This window comes from Vespula vulgaris, chromosome 2 (genome assembly GCF_905475345.1).
Source record: "Vespula vulgaris chromosome 2, iyVesVulg1.1, whole genome shotgun sequence".
Taxonomy (NCBI): Eukaryota; Metazoa; Arthropoda; class Insecta; order Hymenoptera; family Vespidae; genus Vespula; species Vespula vulgaris.
In genome coordinates this window covers 7,603,034-7,629,021 of record NC_066587.1, presented here as the reverse complement: position 1 = coordinate 7,629,021, position 25,988 = coordinate 7,603,034, and the positions used below count along the sequence as shown (strand labels likewise).

General features: G+C 35.2%; 1 protein-coding gene across 3 annotated transcripts in view; it reads left to right on the top strand.

Annotated features, from left to right (window-relative positions):
• LOC127072625 (complexin) overlaps positions 1–25,988 on the top strand; it is a 244,930-nt gene that overhangs the window by 82,608 nt on the left and 136,334 nt on the right. For all 3 annotated transcript variants that reach the window (XM_051013166.1, XM_051013167.1, XM_051013165.1), the window contains exon 3: positions 4,688–4,789. In XM_051013166.1, coding sequence (XP_050869123.1) covers positions 4,735–4,789 — 55 coding nt within the window. In that variant the 5' untranslated portion in view covers positions 4,688–4,734. The remainder of the gene's footprint in view (positions 1–4,687; positions 4,790–25,988) is intronic.

Below are 25,988 nucleotides of genomic sequence, written 5' to 3'. Positions count from 1 at the left end.
CGAATGTAAAAGGGAGAAAAGGATAGAAGATAGCTTTGGTGATTCCGATCGTAGATACGTAGGTAAGTACGCGCGCGCGTGTATGTGTGTGTGTGCGCCCGTTGAAATTGTCGACTGGAGTTGGTACGAACGAGAAATTTTTGTTTGCGTTAAAAAGAGAAATCCTTTGGCTCGTGAAAAATATTCCTTCGCGAGTTGCCCCACTCTCTATCGTCACGACAATGGCGCCTATCCACACAGCATCCTCTTTTCAACCCTACGAGCATCCTATTCGTCCCGGAGCGATTCGCAGCGTTCTTAATTTCACGAAAAACCACTCTCACCGTCACGTTCGACCTCGTTTCACGAAAACGGCCGCGATCACGTACTGGCTGTTTCAAAACGAGGGCCGTTTAAGATCAAACATTGCTAAGAGACTCGTAGAATTCGGTTAAACTCTTCGCTTTTAGAATGGGTATTCTAGCACTTGTCGAAAACACGGAATGTAGGAAGACTATATTGTTGTTTATTGTCCCATAAGGAAAAGTAAAAATACGTTTCTCCTAAAGGAAGAGGGAACTCTACTCTTCGTCCTTATCATCTTTGTCCTCATCGTTTGAGTGGAAGAGACGGTACATACACAAGGCAGAAAATTTACGGCAATTTGGAGAGCACTTCCGGTGTGTTTGCTCGACTCCGAAAGGTTCGACAAGCGGAAACTTCATCTGCTTTTCGTATGGCTGCCTGGCTGACTGACTGTTTGGTTAGCAGCTTGTCCGTTTGGATATCTGGTTAGGAGAAGAGATTCTGTGGGAGATGTGCATGCGTTCGCAAGAACGCCCATCAAGTTTCTTGCCCTTTAACAGGCATCAGCTGAAGGAAGAAAAGGATAGAAATACGAACGGAAAGAACCCTCTTACCTAACTCTTCGACTTTAGCAATCTCTGATGCTTTTATCGTTTCAGAGCCACGTCATATTTGCTTATTCATCGACAAAAATTTACCTAACATGCATTAGAAAACGTTGGGATCTTTTTAGGAACAGAATTTTATATAGAGAAATAATTTATATCAAAGAAAATAAACTTACAAAATGTTACTTATCATTTTTACGTAATTCTTAGATAATAATCTTTCGCAATTTCAATGCCAAGATATAACAATTTGCATTCCGAACTAAGCTATGCGAGATTACGTAGAGCTATACTTTATTTTCGCATTTCCACATTTCATTCTTTCATGGCATGTACATTTACATGTATTTACGTAATCTACATATCCGTATATTTTTTTTTTTCGCTATACTTTACTCCTAATTACCGATACACGTTGCAGAGACACTGCAGGAATGATTTGTCCGATTTGTTTATTTCAATTTGTCTGGATTTACCGATCGAAAATTCTTGTTCGCAATCGTTGAAAGGACGTATCGAGTTTGAACACATCCCATGCGTTATTCTGGGAACTATCGAAAATCCCGACCGTGTTTGATGATTATCGAGCCGATCGGCCACGTTGAGAGTGCCCACCCTCGAAATCTCGCTAAGGGAAATCCTCTTTCGCAAGCGGCGAAACGGTTCGTTAGCCTCGCCGTTTGTTGGTGTTACTTAATCTCGAGCTTACTGAACAAAAACATGAGCACATTAAGCGGCCTGAAGTAGTAGCGAGGGGTGTAGTAATAGCCAAACAAGACTCGTACGGACGACTTGCATCTATGAGGATAAAACAAGAGCTTCGCTTAAGCTCGTCGAGAGGCTTTGCGAACCGATTGAAAAAGCTCCATAGGCATCGAGAAAAGTAGAAAAAGGAGCTTTCATTTTTTATAACTAAATTTTATTTCTCTCCTTATTTTTATCTATATTATTATTATTACAATATTATTACATAATATTTATTATTGTTGTATTATAATAACGATACTATTTTTAATTATAATATAATAATTAATTATATTATAATGATTTAATATATAAGAATAATAATAATTATTATTATTAAAAATATAATAATTATAAAATATAATAATGATATTATAACAAATAATAACAATTATTATTATTATTATTAGTATTATTATCGGAGATTTATCAATTAACTTTATTGACGATGATAGTGTTGTTCGGTGGCTAAAAAAACATTCTTGGGTTGGGATGAGCTTGTCTTATTCATCGAGGTTGTCGCGTGTTGTTGTAAAATCACGAGAGAGGGGAATGAGAGAATGAGGGAAAGAGGCGCCGAGACGTCTCGACGCCGGTTTGGTCGTCAGTTTATCGGCGTCGTCTTCGCAGCCTCTCTTTTCTCTCTCTCTCTCTCTCTCTCTCTCTCTCTTCCTTTCCCTCTCTCTCTCTTTCCCTATCTCTCTCTCTCTCTCTCTCTCTTCTCTTCCTTTATATCTATATACATACATCCGTGTTTCTCTCTTATACACATACGCAGCACGAGCGTCCCGTACCATAGCATTCTCGTGTTTCCCTATCGATCCTTTCGACTCTCTGTCCTTTGCCAAGCCAGCAAAGAGTCATCTCTTTTTATCCCAGGCCGCTGTTTTCCGAGTTTGCACCAAATAGACGTCGTCTCGATTAAGTAGACCGTTTCGAGATTATCACTTGGAAAAACGGGGGTACATAACATCGTCGTCGACTCGTTTCCGAGCATGGTATATGCAAACTACTGAATTTTCTCAAAAGATAATTGAAAATTATTATAGTACTACCTTCCCAGAAATACACTAACTCGGAAGTTAATAAATAAATACACAATTGAAAATAAATAAAGACATAGTTGAAAATGATTCATAATTTTGTTAGTTGATATATAGACTTATCGATACACACGTATGTCAATACACAGTCTAGGTCACATCGGTAATAGAACGGATCATAATAAATATTACTTTATACTTATAACAAAGAAAAGATCGAAGGTTCATTCCAGTTTAAGCGGTCGTCCTGTTAACACGTATGTAATTTACTGTCTTCAATTATAAGATATAAAATTGTTCTTAATAATCCCGTTATTATTAATAATTACTTATATCAGTACAATTATGTTATATTACAGTAAATATAATTTATATTTAAAAAACGAAAAAATCTTTAAATACGAAGTAATAATGACATTTTTGACGATGAAATGAAATGAAATGTAAAAATATAGAAATATTATATATGTGCGTTAACTTCACAGTTACATGGCTGCAAATACAGATTATTTTTAATCAAGCAGAAAGTTTGAAATTCGCGACAACGTCATTTCTATCAGGGAACAAAATAGAGAAATTTAGAATGGCGGATGAGCGTACAAGGACATTTTCATATTTTGGTTAACATCTCGATGTTACGATGCAACAGTCAGCTTTCTCATTCGTCATAAACGCTTTCGCGGAATGTGACGATAGAGTGAATATAAGGCAGATAGTGAAGAGGAGTGAGGAGACGAGAGAAATGAAATTCCTACGGGAAAGTGATATCGTGTATATTATATGGTACATTGCTGTTTCTCATGTAGCTCGTTCACTTGCTCGAATAACTACTTTCATCCATAGATAACTTTTGTATAACCTAGTTTCTAATCTTTCAGTATGTCGATTGCAATTTATTTCCTTTTCTATATACGCTTTCTAGATTTTATCGAGAAACAAAAAAAAAAGAGAGAATAAATATAAGAAAAAGGCAAGAATAGATTTCAAACGAATGCTCTTTCAGTCATACCTGACTTTTGTGATTTTCTTATTATTTTTTCTTTTACTTCTATATTTCTTATTTTCTTTTCGAAATATTCTCAGAGTCATAAGGGATGCGTTCACGAGATTAAAATGCTTTTCTTCGCTCCGTTATTCCCAAGAGAGGCGTATTTCATTTTCATTTTGAAGAAGAGCGAAGGCGCCACAACGTACGTGCGTGTGCGAAGTACAATGTTAAAGTAAGTAAAAGAAAGAGAAAAAGAAGGACAGAAAAAAATGAAAGTTTTCCCATCGTTCGTCCTTTCGTCCTACCACGTTTATTCCCACTACGATCGTTCGATGTCCGACCGAAAGAAAAGAAAATTATGCGTGGTTCCTTTCTTTATAAATCTTTTTTCTCTTATAACCTTCAAACGCGAAGAATACAAAGATCCGTCCTCTTCTTTTCGTCCTTCTTCCTTGTTGATAAAAACCACGAAATAAATAAACATCTGTAAGTATTAGATACTCGGAAGTTTCTTCTAAAAAATTGTAAACAAGATAGTTGAGCGATTTTCGCGAATAAGATGACTTCATCCTATTCGTTTCGATATTTATGAAAATAAAAGTTTCTTTCTCTTTATATTCTGAATTCTTAATATTTAACACACATATATTTCTATATTTATTTCTCTTTATATTTCGAATTTTTAATATATGTATAATGAAATAATTGTACGTTATTCATGTAGGATATTTGTCAACGTGAAATATTTTTATATAAAATAGTATTGTTTTCTTTTTTAATTGTTATTATATAAATATATATTTTCCTTATTGAAATATTATATAAAATATTTTTTATATAAGTAATTCTATTACTTATTAATATAAAAATTATTTCATGTTCGATATTTATATCTTGTGCCAGAAGTTACAAACGTAATCTAGAATACAAAAAAAAGAAAAACAGGAAAAACAAAGAATAGATTTTGTTTCTTTAATTTTTTCTTATCTCGTGTCTAATTTTATCTTTTTTATTTCTAGATTATAGAAGAATTGTCTTGATCGCTGATCGTTGATCACCAAACAAAATGGCGGCTTTCGTGGCAAAGCAGATGGTCGGCAACAAGCTGAATGCTGTTAAAGGTAAATTATTTTCTTTATGTTTTATATATATATATATATAATATATATTATATATATCTATATATATAAAAAATAAAAAATTGAATTTTTATGTAAAAAAAAGAGAATATACCATTCCAATTTTTCGATAGAACTTCGTTATGGAACGAAATATCGTCGTCTATGTAAATAACCGAACGAAAAATATTTTCTTCGTTAAAAATTCGAAAGAGAATTCGGCCAGAGATAATAGGCATGAAGTTGACCGAGAAAGGCAAACGAAATGGTTCCATTTCCGAGGTACGTGATTCATCGAGCGAACTCGTTCGATCGTGGTGAAGCGTGGAACGTTTTCCAGAATGCGTTGTGCGGATAAAACGCTGGGCGTAGAGCTCGCACGATACGGGGATTTGTAGGATGCTTCACGAAAATTCTCTAGTAAAACCACTTTCGAAAATTTCGTTTGCTTTACGAGACATCCATATTTTCGTCTTTTCGAATGTTCGAACGCATCAAATCGATCGAACTTTATTTTATTAAAAAAGTGTATGAAGTAATATAAAATAGCATTTAATAATCTATGGATCGCATTAAATTCTCAATGGATCATTGATAAATAACTTTGATCTTACGTCAAAATGAGAAAAGTAAATAATTTATAAGAATTTTTCAGAAAATTTTTGTAAAACGTTTTTGTGAATTCGCGAGCATACCGCAGTAACAGTCGTTATCTTTAAAATAATATAAAATGACGAAACGATAAATAATATAAAATGACACCGGTATAGGAGGTACTTAAAAATTGTATTTATATGATAAACATTTGGGCTGTGATACCGTTACAAACAAATATATTGATTCGCAGAACAAAAAGATTGAAAAATGTTGATATATAAATATTTCATTCTTGTTTCGTGTAAATTTATTTCGTATATACATATATATATGTATGCAATGTAAATTTTTATTTTATACAAAATACAAAAGGATAACAACAAACAAAAATCTATAGTTTCAGTTAACACAAAGAGAGCCCGTTCTATTCTTTCGCGTTCCTAATTGTGAATAACTGCAATTTCTCTCACGCTCTTGCTGTTTTTTTAATTTTCTTTTCTTTCTTTATTCGCACATCGATCAAAATATATCATCACGCGTTTTATCAATTCTTACATATACGCACTTACATATATTAAAAACAAAATATACCTATAGAATAAAACTATACATGTATTATTAAATAAAAATGATAATATACATTTCTTTCATTTTCAAATGCAAGAAAAAAATATATACACATATAAGCAATGAATTCAATTATGACAAATTTTGTACTTAGTTCACGTACATTAAAATTATCGGCACAAATAAGTAGGAAAATTGCTTTTTCTTCTTTTTTTATTCTCATTTATTCCCTTCACACACAATACGTTCTCGATACGTCGTTAAAACCAAAACTGCCGACAATATTGCGAAGAGCAAAAAGGAATCGATAGAAAGAGGAGGAAAAACTCGCTGCGGAATTTCTTCTTCCCGCTGCCGGATGTCCGTCGAACATAGGTCAAACCTTTTTTCGAGGAAACGTGACTTCCGGCAAATTTGTTTCGTGTTCGTTCCATTGGATCGAAGACCGTTACTGTTCGATGGCATGGAATGAAACATGTTTCATTAATTCCTCGAAAATAGAAGTTGGAGTTTTTGTTATTTACGTATTAGATTATACGTATAGTTGATTCGTTGATTTTAATTATTTCATCGCATTAATTAATTACACTTTAATTACGATCAAACAAAATATAAATCAATGAATAAATATTTCCCTATATTTTCAATTACTGTTAATGAATATTATCGAATATTCGCGAGTATAAAGGAGAAGAAACGTATTGTTATTGAATATTAAAATAACGAAGAATTCTCTAAAGCGATTTAACCGATCAGATGATAATCGTGTCTCGAAATCAATAGCGCATGAAATACATGGGCGGTCGTGGTTTAGGCAGGATACCCTTCTTGTTTCGCCTAACTTTGACGTGTATGCGAATTACCGAACGAATATTCACCGACATTCTATAAGCGCTTAATACGAACAAGAGGCAATTCGATGCGCTTACGCAAATTCAAGAGGAAGAAAGTCGTCCAGGGAGATTACGGAAGTCGAAGAAGGATAGTTATTTGCTTAAGCAAGTTTACTCGGCCAGAAAAGCGATAATCGTGGATAATCGGCTTCAATGTAGCCACACACGTGCGTACTCTTCGAAATAGGACGTCTCGAAAACTGAAGAGTCGATACAAGATACGACGGTGATAATCTGTTCGATATGACCAGTAGTAGGATCAATGTATAATCGGACTCAAAGATTATATTCGCGATAATCGGATTTTGATAAGAAGAAGATAGCCATTATTATGGAATCGTTTTCTCTAAATCAACAAGCATTGTAAATAATTATTTATCGATATCAAATAACATTCTTTCGTATAAAAATCAACGTCGTCACGTACAATTCGCATCGAACTTATTTGAAATTTTAAATTAAATATCCTTCGCTATACTATGAAAATTCACGACAAATAAAAAATGATTTCGCTCGGCGATTGTTATTGATTCAATCTATAGGTAACGTCAAAGGGAAGGCGAATATTGCGATCCACTCGACGAGAATATTTTCCAACATATATACACATCTACGTACATACATACACGTCTATGCACATACAGATGTATAGATTTCGACTCCATTTTCGAAACGAACTCCGAAAATTCCGTTGGCAACTATCAATGTGTGTTCTGCGTCCAGATGTGAGAGAACGAGAACGAGAACGAGAACGAGAACGAGAACGAGAGAGAGAGAGAGAGAAACAGAGAGGAAGAGAAAGAGGAAGAGAGAGAGGAAGAGAGAAAGAGACATAGAGGGAGAGAGAGAGAGAGAGGTCACCGGCAATAAAACTTGCGTCATTAAGGAAAAGTTTTAGCTTTCGCGAGCGTCGAAGCGAGAAAAGCGTATCGCAGGGAATCCGTAATGGGAAAGGACGAGTAAATGGGGACCTTCGTCAAACCGAGAAGCCGATTTTTGCCTGAAATCTTTCCACGGCTTGCTCAGAGACCTTAACTCTCTTGAACACGATCGATCCGTTCCTGTCTACTCACCCTCTTATACCTCCCCTTTTTTCCTACCCTTTTCTTCTCCTCTACTTTTCTCTTCTCTCCTCTCCTCTCCTTTCCTTTCCTTTCCTTTCCTTTCTTTTTCTACGAGCCCTTATCCAACTCGTCCCTACTTTCGATTTCGTGTCCCTTGACCGTACGAATCCTCCCTTCATTTTCTTTCTCCTTTTTTTTTCATCTCTCCATCTACATAACGCATTCCATCACTTATCAGTATAATATTTCAATGTCCACTTACATAGAATGAACGCAACAATACCTGTCGATTCTTCTCTTCCTCGTTATCAAATGAAAATTTTATCGATTTCGTTAAGTATATAAAACATTTCGAATGAGATAGTATCGATATTCGATCGTTTTAAATAATTCAATCCTGTGGAAATGGGAGGAACTATTGTATTAAATAAAATAGATGTTTTTAATTGATATTGTGAACGATTGATTTACGTTCATATAGAAAAAGACAGCTCGATTTCGAATGGGATTTCATACAATAAAATTCACGATTTCTCGTATCTCGAAAATAATGGATTGTCACGATATTATTTCGATTGTTAGCTTCGGTCTTTTTTGTTTCGTTAAAAAAAGAAAACACGGTTGGTTTCTGTTTAACAACAAAACGGATATACATCACTCTTGCCGTAAGGACGTCGATTTAGAAATCCGCAAGCCGTCGGCATAGAAAGTGCTTTATAAACAAAACATATAGTTTCTCCTTTTGTTTTGTTCATCTCAGAATTAATGGTTAGCCCTGAATATCAGCGAATAAACAATTGTTTTCAATAACGCAAATAACTATATAATGATTAAAAATAAAAAGTGTATTAAAACGCAATCAATAATTGTTATTAATAATTTTGTTTTCTACTGGAAAATTAAAATAATGAAACTCTGAATATATTTATGTATTTATAATGTATACGTATACATTATTATTTCGAATAATAGTTCGCACAACTAATTTAAAAGACAAAGAATATATTATTTTATAAAAAATTAAATGCTGAATGTATGATAAAGTGTATAAGCAAATGTGGGACTGACTATTACAATATTTAAAATATATAATTGTTTTTATTCACACAATGTTTTGCTGTTTTCGTAACTGAAAATTTAGCGTTTTTAGTCGACTGACAAGCTGTCAAGAGCAGCCAAATGCATTGTGGAGCCACTGATGGCCAAGGATAATTAACAATAAAGTAAACAAATACACTGATAAGTGTATAGTGCTATTTAACCGTAAAATGCAATTATATTTTATTATAACAAATTAAACAAATTGAACAAATTATATTCAATAACAAATTAAAATTTTATTATGGTCCCTAAGACATAAGTATAGCATTCGTATTATAATTAACATTTTAAAACGAACCTTCATCGAGTTTGGAATTTGTCTGTTAAGTTTAAACGAATTTTTTCAATTTCGTCTATTTTAACGAGTACTACGGAAAGACGTTTATATAATTTCTATAAAATAATCGTTTTACAGTAAAACTGTTTACACGTATCATAAACACAAATATAGATAAATGTAAACGTTAACTTACGATTGGCAGTATTACGATTGATTTAACTAATCAAAATTAATAAAATCAATATATATATATATGCACTTTGGTTAATAATAATTATTTAAATGAACAAACTCGTTCACTCCGTACGTTTCACTGGTTCTAGATAATGTACGTATATATGTGCACACACACAAATACCTAGAAAACAAAGGGATAAACTTACCGCAACGTTCCGAATGTAGAGAAGTTTGAAAGTTACGCGGCATAATGAATAGGAATAGTCGATCTGCGGCTGAACCACGCGATTCATCAAAGTTCGACGAGTGCGATAGAAGGATAGATAGATAGATAGATAGATAGATAGATAGATAGATAGATAGATAGATAGATAGATAGATAGGATAGACAAGGGTAGATGGTATATACATCGAGGTATAAAGGAGGCCAGGAGGATGGTACTCCCGCACGAACGGAAATCGGTGGTCGGCATCCTCAATGCGCGCGACGGCTTTCGCGGGAAATGCGGTGGGTAACTTTTGCAATGAGAAGAGGGCGCCCATGAGAGAGATAGAGAGAGAGAGAGAAGAAAGGTGGTTAAAGTGGGGGGATGGATGGAATCGGATAGCAATTAGTCGATGACCTCGATGTGTGCGCAGACGCGCACGCGCACACTTGCTAGATGGAGGTTGGTGTAAACAAAAGCTTTGAATAAATGTATAAGTGTATGTGTGAGTATGGGTTCGCTGTATCGCGAGGAAAATGGTGAGCTCGATGTTGCAAAAATTGAAGAGAGAGAGAGAGAGAGAGAGAGAGAGAGAGGGAAAGAGAAAGACAGAAAGAATGAGAGAGAGAAAAAAGTTGGCGGGGAAAAGAGAATCCGTAGTTCGATTGAAACACCAGCGGTCGTTCAATGAAAGCTCAACGTAGGTTTTGTAAACCCAGTTGCATTTAGAAGTTCGACCTGCACCACGCCCTATTTTCGCCCTTTCTCTTTTTCTCGCATTTGCAACTCTTCCTTTGCGGCGGCGCACGTTTTTCCTGGAGTGAGGCACGCCTCTCTTCCCTTTCTCTCTCTTTCTCTCTCTCTTTATCTTTTTTTCTCTTTTCTCGTTCCCTTTTTTCCACTTAATTGAAATCCTCGGAAGGCGATCGAGCGGAACCATACACGGCACCACGTTAGCCTTCTGGAGTGGCTCGAAAATCGATCGTTTGAAAAAAATTCTCTCATCAATTTCTCTTCGCTATTTCTACTTCCATCTTTATTATTCCTTTCTGTTTTGTATGGAAGGAATTTTTTTTTTTAGTATTCTTCCTTAGTTCGTATTGTCATAGGTATTCTTTCATGAAAACGTATTCTGTTTCCTTTCTCTCTCTCTCTCTCTCTCTCTCTCTCTCTTTCTTTATTTTTTCTTTTATATTTTATACATTTTTATTTTCGATGCTGGACATTTTAGAACACTTAGAACGATGGAAAGTGATCGGCCGAGAGCGGCAACGCTCTTTGACATCGTTGAATGGAGCGAAACCGCGGTGCATCGATGGCAAATGCATTCTGTTAGTGCGCGCGCGATTTCAGAGCATATCAAGTTACCTACGTTCTCTCGTTCCTTCTCGCGAAAAGCGCGATGTAATCAGGCCGATCGATGAAATAATTTATGATGAAATGGCGCATAGCCACAAAACCAATGAGCAGACCATTTTCTAAAAATTTCCTAGTCTCTCTGTCGAACGTTCCTACTACCATCACCTTCATCCCCAGCTCTCTCGTTTCATTTTTGGTACTCGTTAGAGCCGTTTAACTTCACTCTACCTATATATAACCATATCGTGAATCCGTCCATTTATTTCATATTTAACCGCTAATGTACCGTCGCAACCACCGTAGCCATTTAATTATTTCCGCATTTGCTCCGCGTACAGACTTCGACACACTCCGCGTTTGCTCGTTCAATAACCACACGTATGTATGTATGTAAATCAATCTGATTCTTGTGGTACGTTGATCGTTAAGAAATTGTTGGTTATTTAATTATAATTGAACATTCGTACGCCCTACTTTAAAGAAAGATGAGATGTATGTTTCGGCATCGTTGGATCCAGCCTTTGTTTATAATGTTTATATAGCCGCGTATAAACGTTTGTATTTATTTACGTTCGATCGTGAACACAGCGATGTATGTAATAATAAAACAACGCTCCAGGGTTTTAAGAGAGCCAGTTTACTTTTAAAGGTCGAAGAAGAAGGACTTCTTGAGGATTGTGGAATATTTATCAAAGTGTACTCTCAGTAGTGCGATAGTTTATACGCTATTTATTTTGTATCGTATATTTGAAGATTTTTAACAACGTTTATTACTTTATTGTTATATTCACATATAATGGAATCATCGACATTTGCAAAATGTACCGAACGATTCTATTCTGTTAACATCTTTTTTAAAAGGGATTCACATCGTCCGTTGAAGTAATTTTGCGTAAATTAATATATTTATTTATCTAATACTCTCTATCATTTTTCATAGATAAAAGATACAAAAGAATTTATCGTCACGTGTTTTATATTCAATATTTATCTTAATAGGAAGCATTAAGATAAATATTTAATAACTTTTAGAGATATATTAAAAACATTTTAAATATATACAACATTATGCGCGTTAAATTCGAACATTTGTAAAAGGCTACGTGCCATCCTCACAATTTATATTTTTACAAAATCATCAATATTCAAGGAACGTTCAAAGCACGATTTTATTATCGCATATTTGTATATTTTCCTCTTTATTATAGGGTGAAATGACAATTTTAAATTCGAACATTCGTAAGATCTGGAAACACCAGGTGCCGTGGATTAGCATGCGAGCGAGAAACTGAATTGTTCATCGATATTCCCACACGACAAACAATCGTTCCAATTAATTATGCGCCTCGTGATTTATTCGAGAGACAAACAAGCGAGGCATCCGGACAAGAGCTCGATGGCAATGCAGCTGTTTCTCTTCTCTTGTCGCGAACAGAGTTTCATTTCTGGAAGCAATTACAAATTACTTTTCGGTGGTTGCTTTCAGGCTCTCTCTTTTGGAAAGAAAATATTCGTTACATTAACCGCGAACCAGTATGAATCGATCGATCGATATATTTATTCGTTGAATCGAGCATACTATTGCCAATATAGACCAATCACCGAGTTACGTCGATTGCAAAGTACATTAATATACTATATCTGTATAAGCGCGAAGTGAGAGAAGCATTTGATTAACCAACGTTAATGAACGATGATGTAACGTGAAATCTGCAAATATTAACGATCGATAATCATTTCATTTTTTACTTTTTATTCTTTTTATCTTTCAATTTTTGTAGAAAATTTAACGATTCGTTAAGATTCACATACACGAATCTTCCGATTCGACACTTTTTTTTTATTCCTTCGAATAAACAGACTGCTGAAGAAAGATATTATATATGGTTCGAAATCGTAGTTTATACTATAACGTCGAATCGAATTACGCGACCAGCCGCTCTCTTTTCGGTTGGCCACGAAGCACGTGAGCACGAGTGTCGGTCAGCCAGTATTGCGGTACAGCACGGACTACGTATTCGACTAATTCCAACCGCACAGTGAACACGCACTAGGCCAGACTTTCGTTTGGCAAGTTCCCTCAGCCACGTAGAGCTTCATTAAACCCTCATCGTGTAAAGTGATTATGAATATACAACTTTTAACACCTTTTAACATCTACCGATCTAATAACGGACCGTTCTCGACTTACGCATAATTCAGGAAGGTTTATTTATTGGATTGAAAAGCTGATGTATAAAAGATATGAAAAAAAATGTATTCCGTCAGTTTTAGTGGTTGACCGAGTTTCATGAAACTTTGAAGCTCTGCTATAAATGTTTCTTCGTTCTCTTTACGTAAAACGATTCGATTTTCTCTCTCTCTCTCTCTCTCTCTCTCTTTCTCTCTCTTTCTCCACAGAAATTGTTTTTTAGATTTGAAAGAAATTTTTCAGATCGATTTGAAGCTTCACGGCTCTTTAATGTTAGAGTAGATCCCTTAAGCTCCATTAGCGACTTTGTGGCTGAACCCTCATAGCCTATACGCACACGAAAATACATTGTATACACATAGATACAAATACACACTCATACACATGACCCATACTTGACAACCGGGTAAACCGGGTATACGCTTCACGTTCAGCTACGCACGCGTGCGTGTTCGTGGATGCGGGTAAACCGGAAGCTGGATTGGAATCATCCGTCTAAACTACGATAGCCATATGACGGGGACATCCGCCATGCATGCTGATGTCTCTACAGCCTGTGGGCGTATTCTATAGTTCGAGGACGAGCTAAACGCGTATTGACATCCCTTTATCGAGTTGGTTGAAATTTTATCCAGCATCCTTAGCATCAGTGAGTGAGTGATCTGTAATTATCCCTTTCGATATCGATAAATCTTCCTGCGGTCTTTCATCGTTCAAATTTCCTACAAAGTTTAATCAATTTGTTAGAATAATCCGTCACCATCTTATATCTTGATCATTAATTATTATTTCAATCCTATCGTAGAAAGATATCACTGTATTTAATTATTTCAATATTTCAACTCTTATATCCACACGCTTGTAGAATTGTAACATATTAAGTTTTAACGATATAAAAGATATTCAATTTTGGAAAGTCGTCCTATATTATAATCGTGTTATATTTTCTCTCCAGCACTGTTTGTCAAGTTTAATCTCATTTAGAAGTTTATCAGTCTGAATTTGAAATAAATCATATATTAAAGAGTTAATCCGTTTAGTTATCATAATCCACGAAAGTGATTTATCTCGAGTGAAAGTGATCACAGTCATGGCATAATATTCAACTCAAATATCTTAAGTTGTTAACGGTCTCGTCGTAAATCGTTAGCCCATTTGGTTATCCCCTTGTCGAGTCTCGATGTAAATCAACAACAACAACAAACTACGATGTGTTTGTTCTAGTCTCTCATTCACTCGCCTACTCGCTTTCCATTCCGTCTGCGTCCACTGGTTGCCTCAGGGCCGGCACGGTATATAACTCATCGCTTTTAGGCTCCATAATCCTTTCCAAGTTTCTCTCGAAACAGGACGTTATAGAAATACGATGCAATTACTCGCCACAGCGAATCCCGATTCGGTACTCCTGCCACGGTGCGACGTTCGTGATTTACACCGTGTAATTTCGTTTCGAAACGATAACGCAAAGTCTCTCGTTTTCTCTCGTTCTCTCTCTTTCTCTTTCTCTCTCTCTCTCTATATATATATATATCTCTCTCTATCTCTCTCTTTTTCTCTACTCTATTCATTGCTTTTATTTTTGTTAAAAGATTAATGCCTTTTACGTAAATCGTATAGTTTTATTACATTTGTTATTCTTTTTTCTTTTCATATTAAAGTTATTTCAAATGTTCTATCTCTTTTACTTTGAAAATTTCCTATAAAACCATTTCTGTTTTCTCCATTCTTTCATATTTGAATATTTTCAGAAGATCGTTCAGACGATATCGAATATTCTTATGATCAAACGATCGTAGAAAGGAATAACGTAACGAGAGAGTTAAGTATCACTTTGAGAGATCGTATTTTAAAATTACGATCGTATTTTCCGATGCGTCGGTTCGAAAATTTATCGTCTTGTTTAAGATCGCGAAAAATTATTTTCTTAATTATTCGAATGGCTAAATTTTAAGTTACGCGTTAAGATTTTTTTACGATTTTTTTTCTCTTTGTTTACGAGCACAATATTATTGCTTTTTTTAAGATTACTGGGAATCATTTTTAAAGATCTTATCGTTCAGTTGACCGACATATTGTATATTAGCGTGTCTTACCGTAAAACATTATAATCGTATAACGTGTTCCTGATGCTCACAATAATTCACCTAGTCATTCTTTTCACTTATATATGTCGTAAGTAACGATAGCGTCGTCTCTTTAAAGTGCTGACGTTGCATTATCGATCGTTTTACTGTTTGGACAAGAGGTATGAAAATATAACTTTGATTTTAATTCCAGGCAAACCCATGGCACAATCCATCGTTGGATGAGCAACTGACGTAAATTAATTTTCAAAACTTCTCATGAGTTCGTTATAAGAAAGATCGTGTCTAACGAGAATTAAAGATAGCTAGAATCCAATAACTTTAATTAACAGCAATTTTAATTGGTCTGTTTTCTTTCTTTTCGAGATCAGTAAGGTTTTTTAATTAATAATCGTGAAGAGTAAATTGTAATACTATCGTAGATTCAATATCCGTTATTGTGAATAAAATCTACGCTTATTTCCAACGAAGGATTTCGATAAAAATCGACGATTCTCTTTTTCTCTTTTCCTTTTTTCTTTTTTTCTCTCTTTTTTTTTTTTTTTGCTTTAAAATTCTCGAACACGCGATAGATCAAATCGAACGAAGTTTATTTGCTCGTGCGACTCACGTTTCGACATTTGTCAAATGTTCAAAAAAAGATATATTCTTCTGGATGAAGTTTTCTCTTTCCCCCCCCCCTTTTTTATTAGAATGAAAAGCAAAAAAAAATACACGACGAGTACAAAGCATTTCGCATCGTTGAAATTATTTCGCGGTAAGAACCGACCCGCAACAAGAGATCTCGATTGCATCAAGCGTACTGCTGTGGTTAAACTTTTGGTATACGGTATTTAAAATATGTCGAAGTTTCGTGAGGATATCGAAAATTAGACGTTGTAGATATATACAACTCTTGAAAATCTGTCGAGGCAAATATGCAAGCGATGCGAGAATGTTCTCTGCTATTTTGTTATCGCGTTCCCCGATAAAAATTAATTAAAAAATTAATTAAAAAATTTTACGATTTTATTCCTACCTCGTTTGATCTTAGATATACGGTGTTATCATTCTCCCTTTTTTTCTTTTTCTTTTTCCCTTTGTTTTATTACGAGCAAATCGTTGAGAAAGCATACTTCTCCCTCCCTCCCTCTCCCTTTCCCTCTCCCTCTCTCTCCTTTCTCTCTCTCTTTCTTTCTCTATCTTTTTCTTTTCTTTTCTTTCTCTAACATTTGACGTTTTTCCAATCCACATATTGGCGGAAAGAAAGTTCCATGCTACGGTAACGACAAAGAACGGGAAACGTATGGGTGCGCGATCAATCGATGAAACGACTGCGAAGAGAGAGAGAAAGAAAAAGAGAGAGAGAGAGAGAAAGAAACAGAAAGAGAAAGAGAAAAAGAGAAAGAGGAGAGAGAGAGAGAGAGAATAAGGGGTTGGAGAGAGTGTGTGTGGCCTAAAAAACTGCCCCGATATTTCGAGGCCGCGTTTTTGCGGTCCGACGCGCGCACTGAGAATATCGATTGACGTTCTAGTGTTCGTTGGGTAGGCGTGAGAGAAATGCAGCATCCATCGATGGACCAAAGTTCCTACCAGATTTTTGAGAAAAAAATAAAAAACGAAAAAGAGAGAGGGAGAAAGAGAGAGAGAGAGAGAGACAGACAGAAGAAGTAATCTTTCCTTTATCCCAAAGCAGACGAATTTAATTTAATGGAAAAATAATAAAAAGTGAATTGTAAATTAAGAAAAACAAATTTATTGTTTGTTATTTTATAATATATTAATTAATTCTTTTTGCGACTTTGTACTTCGTATTTTGTCTTATTAAAAAAAGCTTTAGAAGCTCGATAGATTTTCTCTCTCTCTCTCTCTTTCTCTCTCTCTCTCTTTCTCTCTCTCTTTCTTTTTTACTTGAATTTTCTTGTTTCTTCAAGCGCACCGTGGCAACGACCTTTCGTGCACTGCCCGAGCTCTACGATTTATCGGATTTTTGAAGGTCACCAGGCGGGATCACTTCGATGGCCAACGAAATTGTTTCTAAAAGCCATGGACGTTTAAACGTAAAGCCATAAAATGCTTCACTGTGTTGAAATATTTCGTCGTCAGGATTTTTCTGAAAGCGATTAATTTGGTTATCTTTTTTTTTGATATTTCTTTTTTCTCCCTTTTTTCTTTTTTACAGAAATTTCATTGTCGATAATTACAAGTATCACGGTCGAGTGACATCAATTTTTTTTTTTAATTTTTCCTCTCTATTTCCCTCTCTCTCTCTCTTTATCTCTCTCTTTCTCGTTCCATCGATAATTTTTTTTACAATTTTCGCGATAGCACGTTCCTCATACGATACACCGCTTACATTTTAGATATTCGCGTGTCGCGATATTTAATTAAATCCTCGGTTCTCTTGTAGGCGGGAACTTCCGCCGACAGTTGGGAACAGTTCGCAAACCGCGTTTACCTCTACCGTTGGACATTTAGCGGGCAGGAACGAACGATCCATGCGGTTCGTTCTCCAAATCGTGAAATGGCTGTGCTTTGGTATACGAAAGAGAAAGAGAGAGAGAGAAAGAAAGAGAGAGAGAGAGAGAGAGAAAGAGAAAGATACATGGAGAGTAAATGGAGCTGACCAAACCACAAGTATTTTTTTTTCAAATTTGCTCGCGTTTCTACCTTATAGTCCAAACCCATCACGATCGTTGCTTCGTTTTTTCAACTTTTTCTTTTTTTTTTGTTGTTTTTTTTGCTTCCATTTTATTTTCGCTCTTTCGCTCTTCTTTCGTCATCGTCACTTTTTGCATTTTTTTCTTTTTCTCTTTTCCTTTTACGGCCGCGTTCTAGTTTACAATTAAGTTCAATTCTTTCTGATATCGAAAACAAGTTTTAAAATTTCACGAAAATCGACGACGTTATTCGAAAGAAAATACGAAAACAGATGAAACGAATTGGTTTTGAAAAAGGATACAAAATATAACTATTTCGTTTATTTTCTGGTTATCTCATCGACTGAACGTATTTTTTCCGGAAGGAAGCCAAATAAAAATAACATTATAAAGCTTGTCCAAAACCTCGAAGAATACGGAGAAGAAGGGGGTATATTATTTTCACTCGAAAAGCATCAGCAGTATTTCAATCCGACCGACCACCATCCACTCGTGTTTCTCTCTCTCTCACATTTTATTTCTCTCTTTTTCTCAAACCCATCCTTTTCTTTTTGTTATTGTCCGCAAAGCTTCCGAGATCCAGTTTCATCCGGACGCGTTCCACGAACATTCAAACCCTCTCCGTTCTCTCGTATTCACGAGAAGCATTTAACGAATCCGCTTTTTTATTTTTTTCAACTTCTGCTTCTAACATTCTTTCAGATTTTTGTAACAAATGATGAATGTTGTACGATTTTTATAAAAAGAAAAAAAAGAAGAAAAAAATATGCGCGTCTACCAAGCAACATCTTTTAATCAAAAATAATCATACAGACGTAATATATATGTACATAGAAGCTCAATGAAACGCTTTACTGACGATAATAAATAAATAAATAAATAAATAAATAAAATAATCGTAGAGAGATAAAGAGGAATGAATAAAAAGAAGAAGAGATAGTATTGAGAGATGGAGGAAGAAATTGGAACGGGCAGAAGCTTCCGTGATGGGGATTAGGCCAGTTCGATAAAGCGATTTATTAAGGCTGAAAAATGGACGAGGGTAATTAGAGTAAATCGAATTCGAGATGCCGGAGTGTCGAGGACGGGGATAGTGTCGCTATCGAGTACTACTAACGATGACGTATCGTTGGTTAAAGCCACAGGGAAAGAGAGAGAGAGAGAGAGAAAGAAAGAGAAACATAGAAGAAAAAGTAAGTGAGAGAAAAAAAGAGAAAGATAAATAGAAAGTGAGAAAAGAAAGAATGAAAGAGAGAGAGAGAGAAATTCAGTAACAGCACGACCGTTTATATCCGTCCCATCGATACCATTACGACTAATCTCACTCCTCTTCGTCAAGTTAAAATTCCAATACCACCAGCAGACAGTAACTTTTTTTCTCTTTTCTCTCGTCTTTCTTTTTACCTCGAGAAAGAAAAGCTTTTCGCAAATGAATACGTATAGTATATCGAGTGCATCGAATCCAATGAATCGGGACTCAATGGCCAAGATAGCCAAAAGATAAGCATATTCGACGTATTCGTTATCGTATGTTACGATCAACTCGCTTTCGATAGGCTTTCTCAATATCCGTGAAAAGCTTTCAATATTTTTTATTTATGGATGATAAAAATCGTGCGTGTTATCTTCGTTATCCCTTCGTTTGTTTGGGAAATTGTCGAAGGAAAATGTAATAAACTAGATTATTAATTAAAAATATGTTGCGTTAAGAAAATCATTTGTTGAATTAGGAGAATCGATTGAATATTAATCCGGCAAAATTAATCGTTTAATATTTTATTCAAGTAATTTGTTTTTAGCGAACGTACAAACAATTGTACAATATTATTACTTCGTTGTCTTTGGTACTTAATTATATACATACTTATTGTTTCGTTTAAATGAACGATATTATTTTTCTTTTATCCCATCCTTCTTAGCTCTGGTGAAGGTCTCTTAACTTTGTTGTTTTTACTTTCTCGTTCTGGTTTATAATTTTAATTTCAATAACAGAAACAGAGATTCAGAGCTCAGTGGTAATATATAAGATTTCATGCAAAATTACTAATTTTATTGCTAGGAAAGCATAAAGACCATCGCTGAAACGAATTTGTTAGAAAATAATACAAAATATCACTTCTTCAATATTCAAAGCGATCTGATAAAATATACTTCTTTATGAGTTATATTTTCGATCTAAATATTTTCGAATTCTTTATATTTTCTATATGAAATATATCTTTTTCCACGCGATTTCGTGTCATAATTGCTTATTTTTTTTCTCTTTTAAACATTTTTTTTCTTTTTTAATCATCATCGTATGATTTATTTTATCAGATTTTATCGATATTTCATTATCGATTCATACAATAGTCGATATTTAAGGATCGATAAACTCATGCCTTCGAGGTAAAATCTCCAAGCGTAAATTTAACTGGAGAAGCTTAGGTATTTAATATATCGTGGAACGTTGGAACGTGGAAGTCGTAGTTTCCCTTCTGTCTGACCCTTCTCTCTCTCTCTCTCTCTCTCTATCTATCTATCTATCTATCTATCTATCTATCTATCTATCTATCTCTCTCTCTGTCGAAACGTGCGATGGAACGCGAAGAGACGCGCTGCGGTGCGCCATACCATCGAGCCGGAACACCATTCTCCATAGCGCGTCTTCCTCCTCGTCATCGATAGATATATCGAGGGCGCATAACTGCTGTGCGGAATTGAGACGAGACGCCTCCGTTTACGGTCTGTCCGAGCCAGAGGAACTCGTTGTCCCACCTAACCTCTGCTATTTCGTACCATCTCTTGCCAGTTTCCAAAGCGAAACCTTTGCTTCATAACACGTTCTTCGCATTTTATTCTTATATCCCTTCGCTTTATTAAATTATTTTCTTTAAAATTGTTTCATATAGATTTACATGAAAAAAAAAGTAAAATAAAGTGACGAATAATAAAATAATAATGATCAAATTATTCTTTTCTTCTCTTTTCTTTTCTTCAAACATATTTAAGTTGTTATTTTAGTTTTCTCGTTATCTATGAACGCTTTTATTTTCTGACTTGATAACTATAATATATTATATGCTTGTATTTTTATATGCTTATATGTTTGCTCATCCATGGTTTTGTTTGTATGTCTATTCATATATGTCTATCCAATATTTTCTATTTCCTCTCTCTCTCTCTCTCTCTCTCTCTCTCTCTCTCTTTCTCTTTCTCCATCTGGCATTCTTGGGAGTCCGTTGAACGTCTGCTAAAGAATAAACATAGAATACAAAACATGATCCAACATTGATTTTAAAATTTTTCACAAACCAAATTAATAAACATAATAGGCTTATAGATCGAAGGACTCATATGTTTATCTTTAGCCTAGCCATTGAGATGCAACTATTTTTCACTGTAAAAAAATGCGACGACTTAATGCAAGGGATCGCAAATGAAATTGTTTAAACATATTTGAAACGAATATTCTGAATTAGAGATCAGCCCTGTATTTTTTCTGTTTCATAGAATTCCTTTTATTTCCTTCCTTTAATTTTGTTCAGTCATCTTTCTTTTGATGGAATCTTTCTCTTTGACGTCGAGTATTAATCGTCGAACTTTAAATATCGAATTTTAACAACCGGATTTAGAAGGTCGTTCCTTAAATAGCAAATTTTATATAGACCATAGAAACCAGTATCTCTTAAGTCACTTACTTAATTAAAAGTGAAATTGTAACTGAATTTCAACTTAGAGACCTACAATACGTTACTTGCTCTATATCGTTAAATAAAACTTTATAAACCGATACTATTACAGAATTAGTTTTACATGATTAATTTGATATAAGACAAGTTAGTATAGCCAAATTTGAACAACTCATTTGTGTCACATATTGTAACATTAAATATAAATATTTCAACCATGAAAAAATTCTTTTCTACTATTTCGTAAATAAGTATAGAGATATCGGTGTACATCGTAATAAGATAATACTACGACGTGGACCGAATTCCATCGACAATAAAAGAAATATAAATATTTCAAGTTTTAGAAGGTCATGTTTATCTAACATGAATACATGCATACGCAATGACGAAGCATATGCGTAGCAAGTGGCAAGCTATTAACGAACTTTTCTTCGTCAAACGAGTTAAAATGTATCAAGGGAAACGAGCCAATTTAGATAACTTATTTCACATGATCCATCATTGTAAACTTACGCGATCTCGGTACTAGTTCACGAGGCTACATATAGAAGAATAACGCTAACACGTACGGGTTGGCGATTATGCTGATTAGTACAACTGCAATCATTCAGGCTGACATCGTGGCTAGGATCGATCACCGTCGTGTGTTACAATTCGATCTGCGCGAAAGATAAAAGAGAATGAAATAGAGAGAGTTTAAACGACAAAGATAGAGAATCAACGAGAGAAAGAGAGAGAGAGAGAGAGAGAGAGAGAGAGAGAGAGAGAATGCAATTATGGAGCAGAAGTATCGTTAATTAATCACTCGTTGGTAATTTACTCGAATAATTTGCATTGGGAAATATATATAATTAGTACGTGAATCAGGAAACTACTGACTCGAGGAATCCAATAAAATAGTTCATTCGTCTACAATGTATACGTTTATGAATATTTTTGTTGTATTATTCTCGTTAGACATTTCTTGTGTTCGCTAGCTGTCTTAACTTTGGTCTCTCTTTTTCTTTGTTTTTATTCGTCTCGTTTTTACACTCCATATAAAGAAAAATCTCAAGGGAGAACAAAATCTACCTTTTTCGCGTCCTGGAATATCTCGTCGAAAGCGCGAAATTTGATATACATAAAGATATCTACATAAATGTATGTGTGTATAACTATACATACATACACACACACACATACATATATATATGTATATATAGACACGACGTATATACGTGTTTTCCAAGGGGTAAGAAAGAAGGCTCTCCGTCTTCGTTAGCGAAATATTACGCGTGAAAATACGCGAGGTCCGGAGTTCTGGACTACTTCGTTAGATCGTTCTTCCTTTTCTCACTAGTGGAAATTACTAGACGTGAAAATCCAGCTGACCCTGTGTTTCCTTTCTCTCTCTCTCTCTCTCTCCCTCTCTCTCTCTCTTTTTCTTTCTTTCTTTCTTTCTCTCTCTCTCCCCTTTTTTATACGTGGATACATTTTATATTAAATTTCCTTATGACGTTTATAAAAGATATCTTTTCACGCGTTTATATTCCTTCCCTCGTAGTTTTATTTCTTCTCTATACATAAAGTTAAACGAACGTTTAACATCGTGATTTGTCTTGCACTAATTAACGTGTACAAATTCGTTAGTTTCATTCTCATTCCTCTTCGCAAATTGACCGAGTGAAACTTTCACGACGTTTATCGATGGAAAAAAATGAATTTTTCGAAAGAAAAAGAAAGAAAGGACGAAAGAAAATGACATCGTTTTTTCCTTATTAATTATATTAATTGCATTTATTATGCAATTAACGCGCAATCGATCCTACGAATTCCTTTGTCGCGTTGATATTCAACGCGTGATAATTCAAATTTGTAGTAAGTAAGTAGTTACGTATGTGACTAAGCGAAATCGGAGAGTGTCAAGAGGTATGCGTTGCTCCTTCACTCCGTCAGTTCGTTTTCGAAAAGACAAAACCGCCAGTTAATTCGCTGTCGTCGAGAAGTCAACACCTAGCAAACACGATAATCAATTACAAAGACGTGAACCTTTCGAGATGTCAAAGAAAACGAGGTTGGTAAACGTTAACGTGGTGAGGAGACGTTGATGAAGTATCACTCGATTTTGTCGGATTAATAAAACGAGGACATTTCTCTGGTTCACTTGTTATTGTCGAAAAAAGAAAAAACAAATAATCTATCCGCGTTCCGTTTATTTGTCCAAATTGTTTTTCCACGCGATTTTTTCTTTTTCACGTGAATTTCGTGTGAACGTTGCGGTTTGTACATATTTTTTTATTTCTTTTCCTTTTTATACATATTTTGTTTTTCGTTTGCTTGCTTTCGTCATACCTTCCTCGATATTCCAAATTAAAAAATAATTCTACAACAATTTTCATAACAATAATATTCCGTAAAAGTTATAATATCAAAAAAAAAAAAAAAAGAAAAGAAAAGAAAAAAGGAACAGAGGAAAAACAGAAGAAGATGAAAATGAAAAAGATCATTTCTCCGGTCGAACGTTAAAAACTTCGTCTATTTGAGAAACGAAACGGTCGTCGAACTTTTCGAGCCGACTTGAGCTCGTATGAGACTACGGAAGAATGAGTTCGAGAGGGACGATAGAAAGACCTGGATTTCGTTCGAGGAAAAGGCTCGAAGAAGAAAGCCATTGCCCTATTTATCTCGGTATAGGGATGAAATCGCACGTAATTTTAGTCGTGGCTCGATTTCTACTCCTTTTCGCGTGCCATTCTTACCCTTTCTCACCCCCTTCCACCATTTTGCGGACTATATTAAGGATTCCACTGAAGATGCTTGCTTGATGCCGACGATGGTCTTCGCTCTCTCTCTCTCTCTCTCTCTCTCTCTCTCTCTCTCTCTTTCTCTCTCTTTTTCCTTCCTCTCATCTTTCTCTCTTTCTTCTTCTTCTTCATCCTCCATCGACTCTTATAGCAGCTTGAAATGCAGCTTGGCATACCGGAAAATAAGCATTCAACACATTCAATTCCTCTTTCCTTTTTCTTTCTTTTTCTTTCTCTCTCTCTTTTTTCCTTGCTCCAACGAGAGCCGCAGAAAAATATCCTAAGAGTGTGAATGAAAAAGAAAAGAAAGAGAGAATCTACCACCCTGTCGCGTTGATGTGTATGACGCTTTATTAAGTCTGAATTGGAGCGGGGAATAGAATTCCTATGACGCGTTCTTGTCGCACGAATTAAAAGAAGATGGCTAGATTGAGAAAGAATGAGAAGAGACGAGAAAAAGAGTGAGAAAGAGAGAGAGAAAGAGAGAGAGAGAAAGAGAGAGAGAGAGAGAGAGAGGGTGGACGATGTCACTAGAATACAAGATGGAGACTGGAGAAATTCGAAGACTCGCAAATTGATTCTCCTTGAACGGTTTTCTCCATTTTCTTTCTCTCTTTCCCTTTATCTCTCCTTTTTTCTCTTTCTTTCTCTCTCTCTCTCTCCCTCTCTCTTTTTCTCTCCCTTTCTACTTTTCTTCTGAGTGTCGCTTTAACGGAGTGACAGGTTCGAATCGGAAACGGAGACTGCCAATTCCGATTCGAGCCTCCAGCTCCTCTGTAACGAGCTCTCGAGAACGCAATTCAAGGTCCGACCTTGAAAATGAAAAGAGGAATTAGCGTAAAGAACTCTGGGAAAATGTAAATCCGTTCGTCAACGTGCTAATTTTTCTCGTGAAATACGAGCGAGCTCTGTACCGCTAATAGACTATCCTCTGCAAACACTTTATCCCTTTTTTTTTCCTTTTTCTTTTTATTTTTCCTTTTTATTTCCTTTTTTGGTCGTCTTAATTTTCGTCGTTCACACAGAACGACTATTTTACTCTCTTTCTCTCTTTTAATTCTATTTATTTCTCTCTCTCTTTCTCTCTTTCTTTCTCCCTCTCTCTTTCTTTATGTTCTTCTGTACAGTCTCCGAATCTAGCTAATTTGTACGAACAATACATTCGTTAGCGGGCTTTTGTAATTTCACAATTTATCTCTTTAAAAGAGTGCAACGAGATAATGAGGAATCAAAGAGATTGGGAATCTCTCTCTCTCTCTCTCTCTCTCTCTCTTTCTCTCTCATCATGCGTATTGCATAAAAAATTACGATTCTTTTCCTTTTGTTCGTACATTTGTTCATTTGTTCCCTCATAGACGTAAAAAGGAATAGTGAGACGTGAATCGAATGTCGAACGTTCAAGAATCTCGAGAGATTTGGTGAGAAGTCGATCTTGAAGAAGGATAGTCAGGAAATCATGAGACAATCTGTCCATGAAATAGAAGGAAAGAGAGAAAGAAAGAGAGAGATAAAGAGAGAAAGAGAAACAAAGAGGAAGATACATGTGTGTGTGTGTATATACTGGATAAGGATAGATAGAAAGAAATA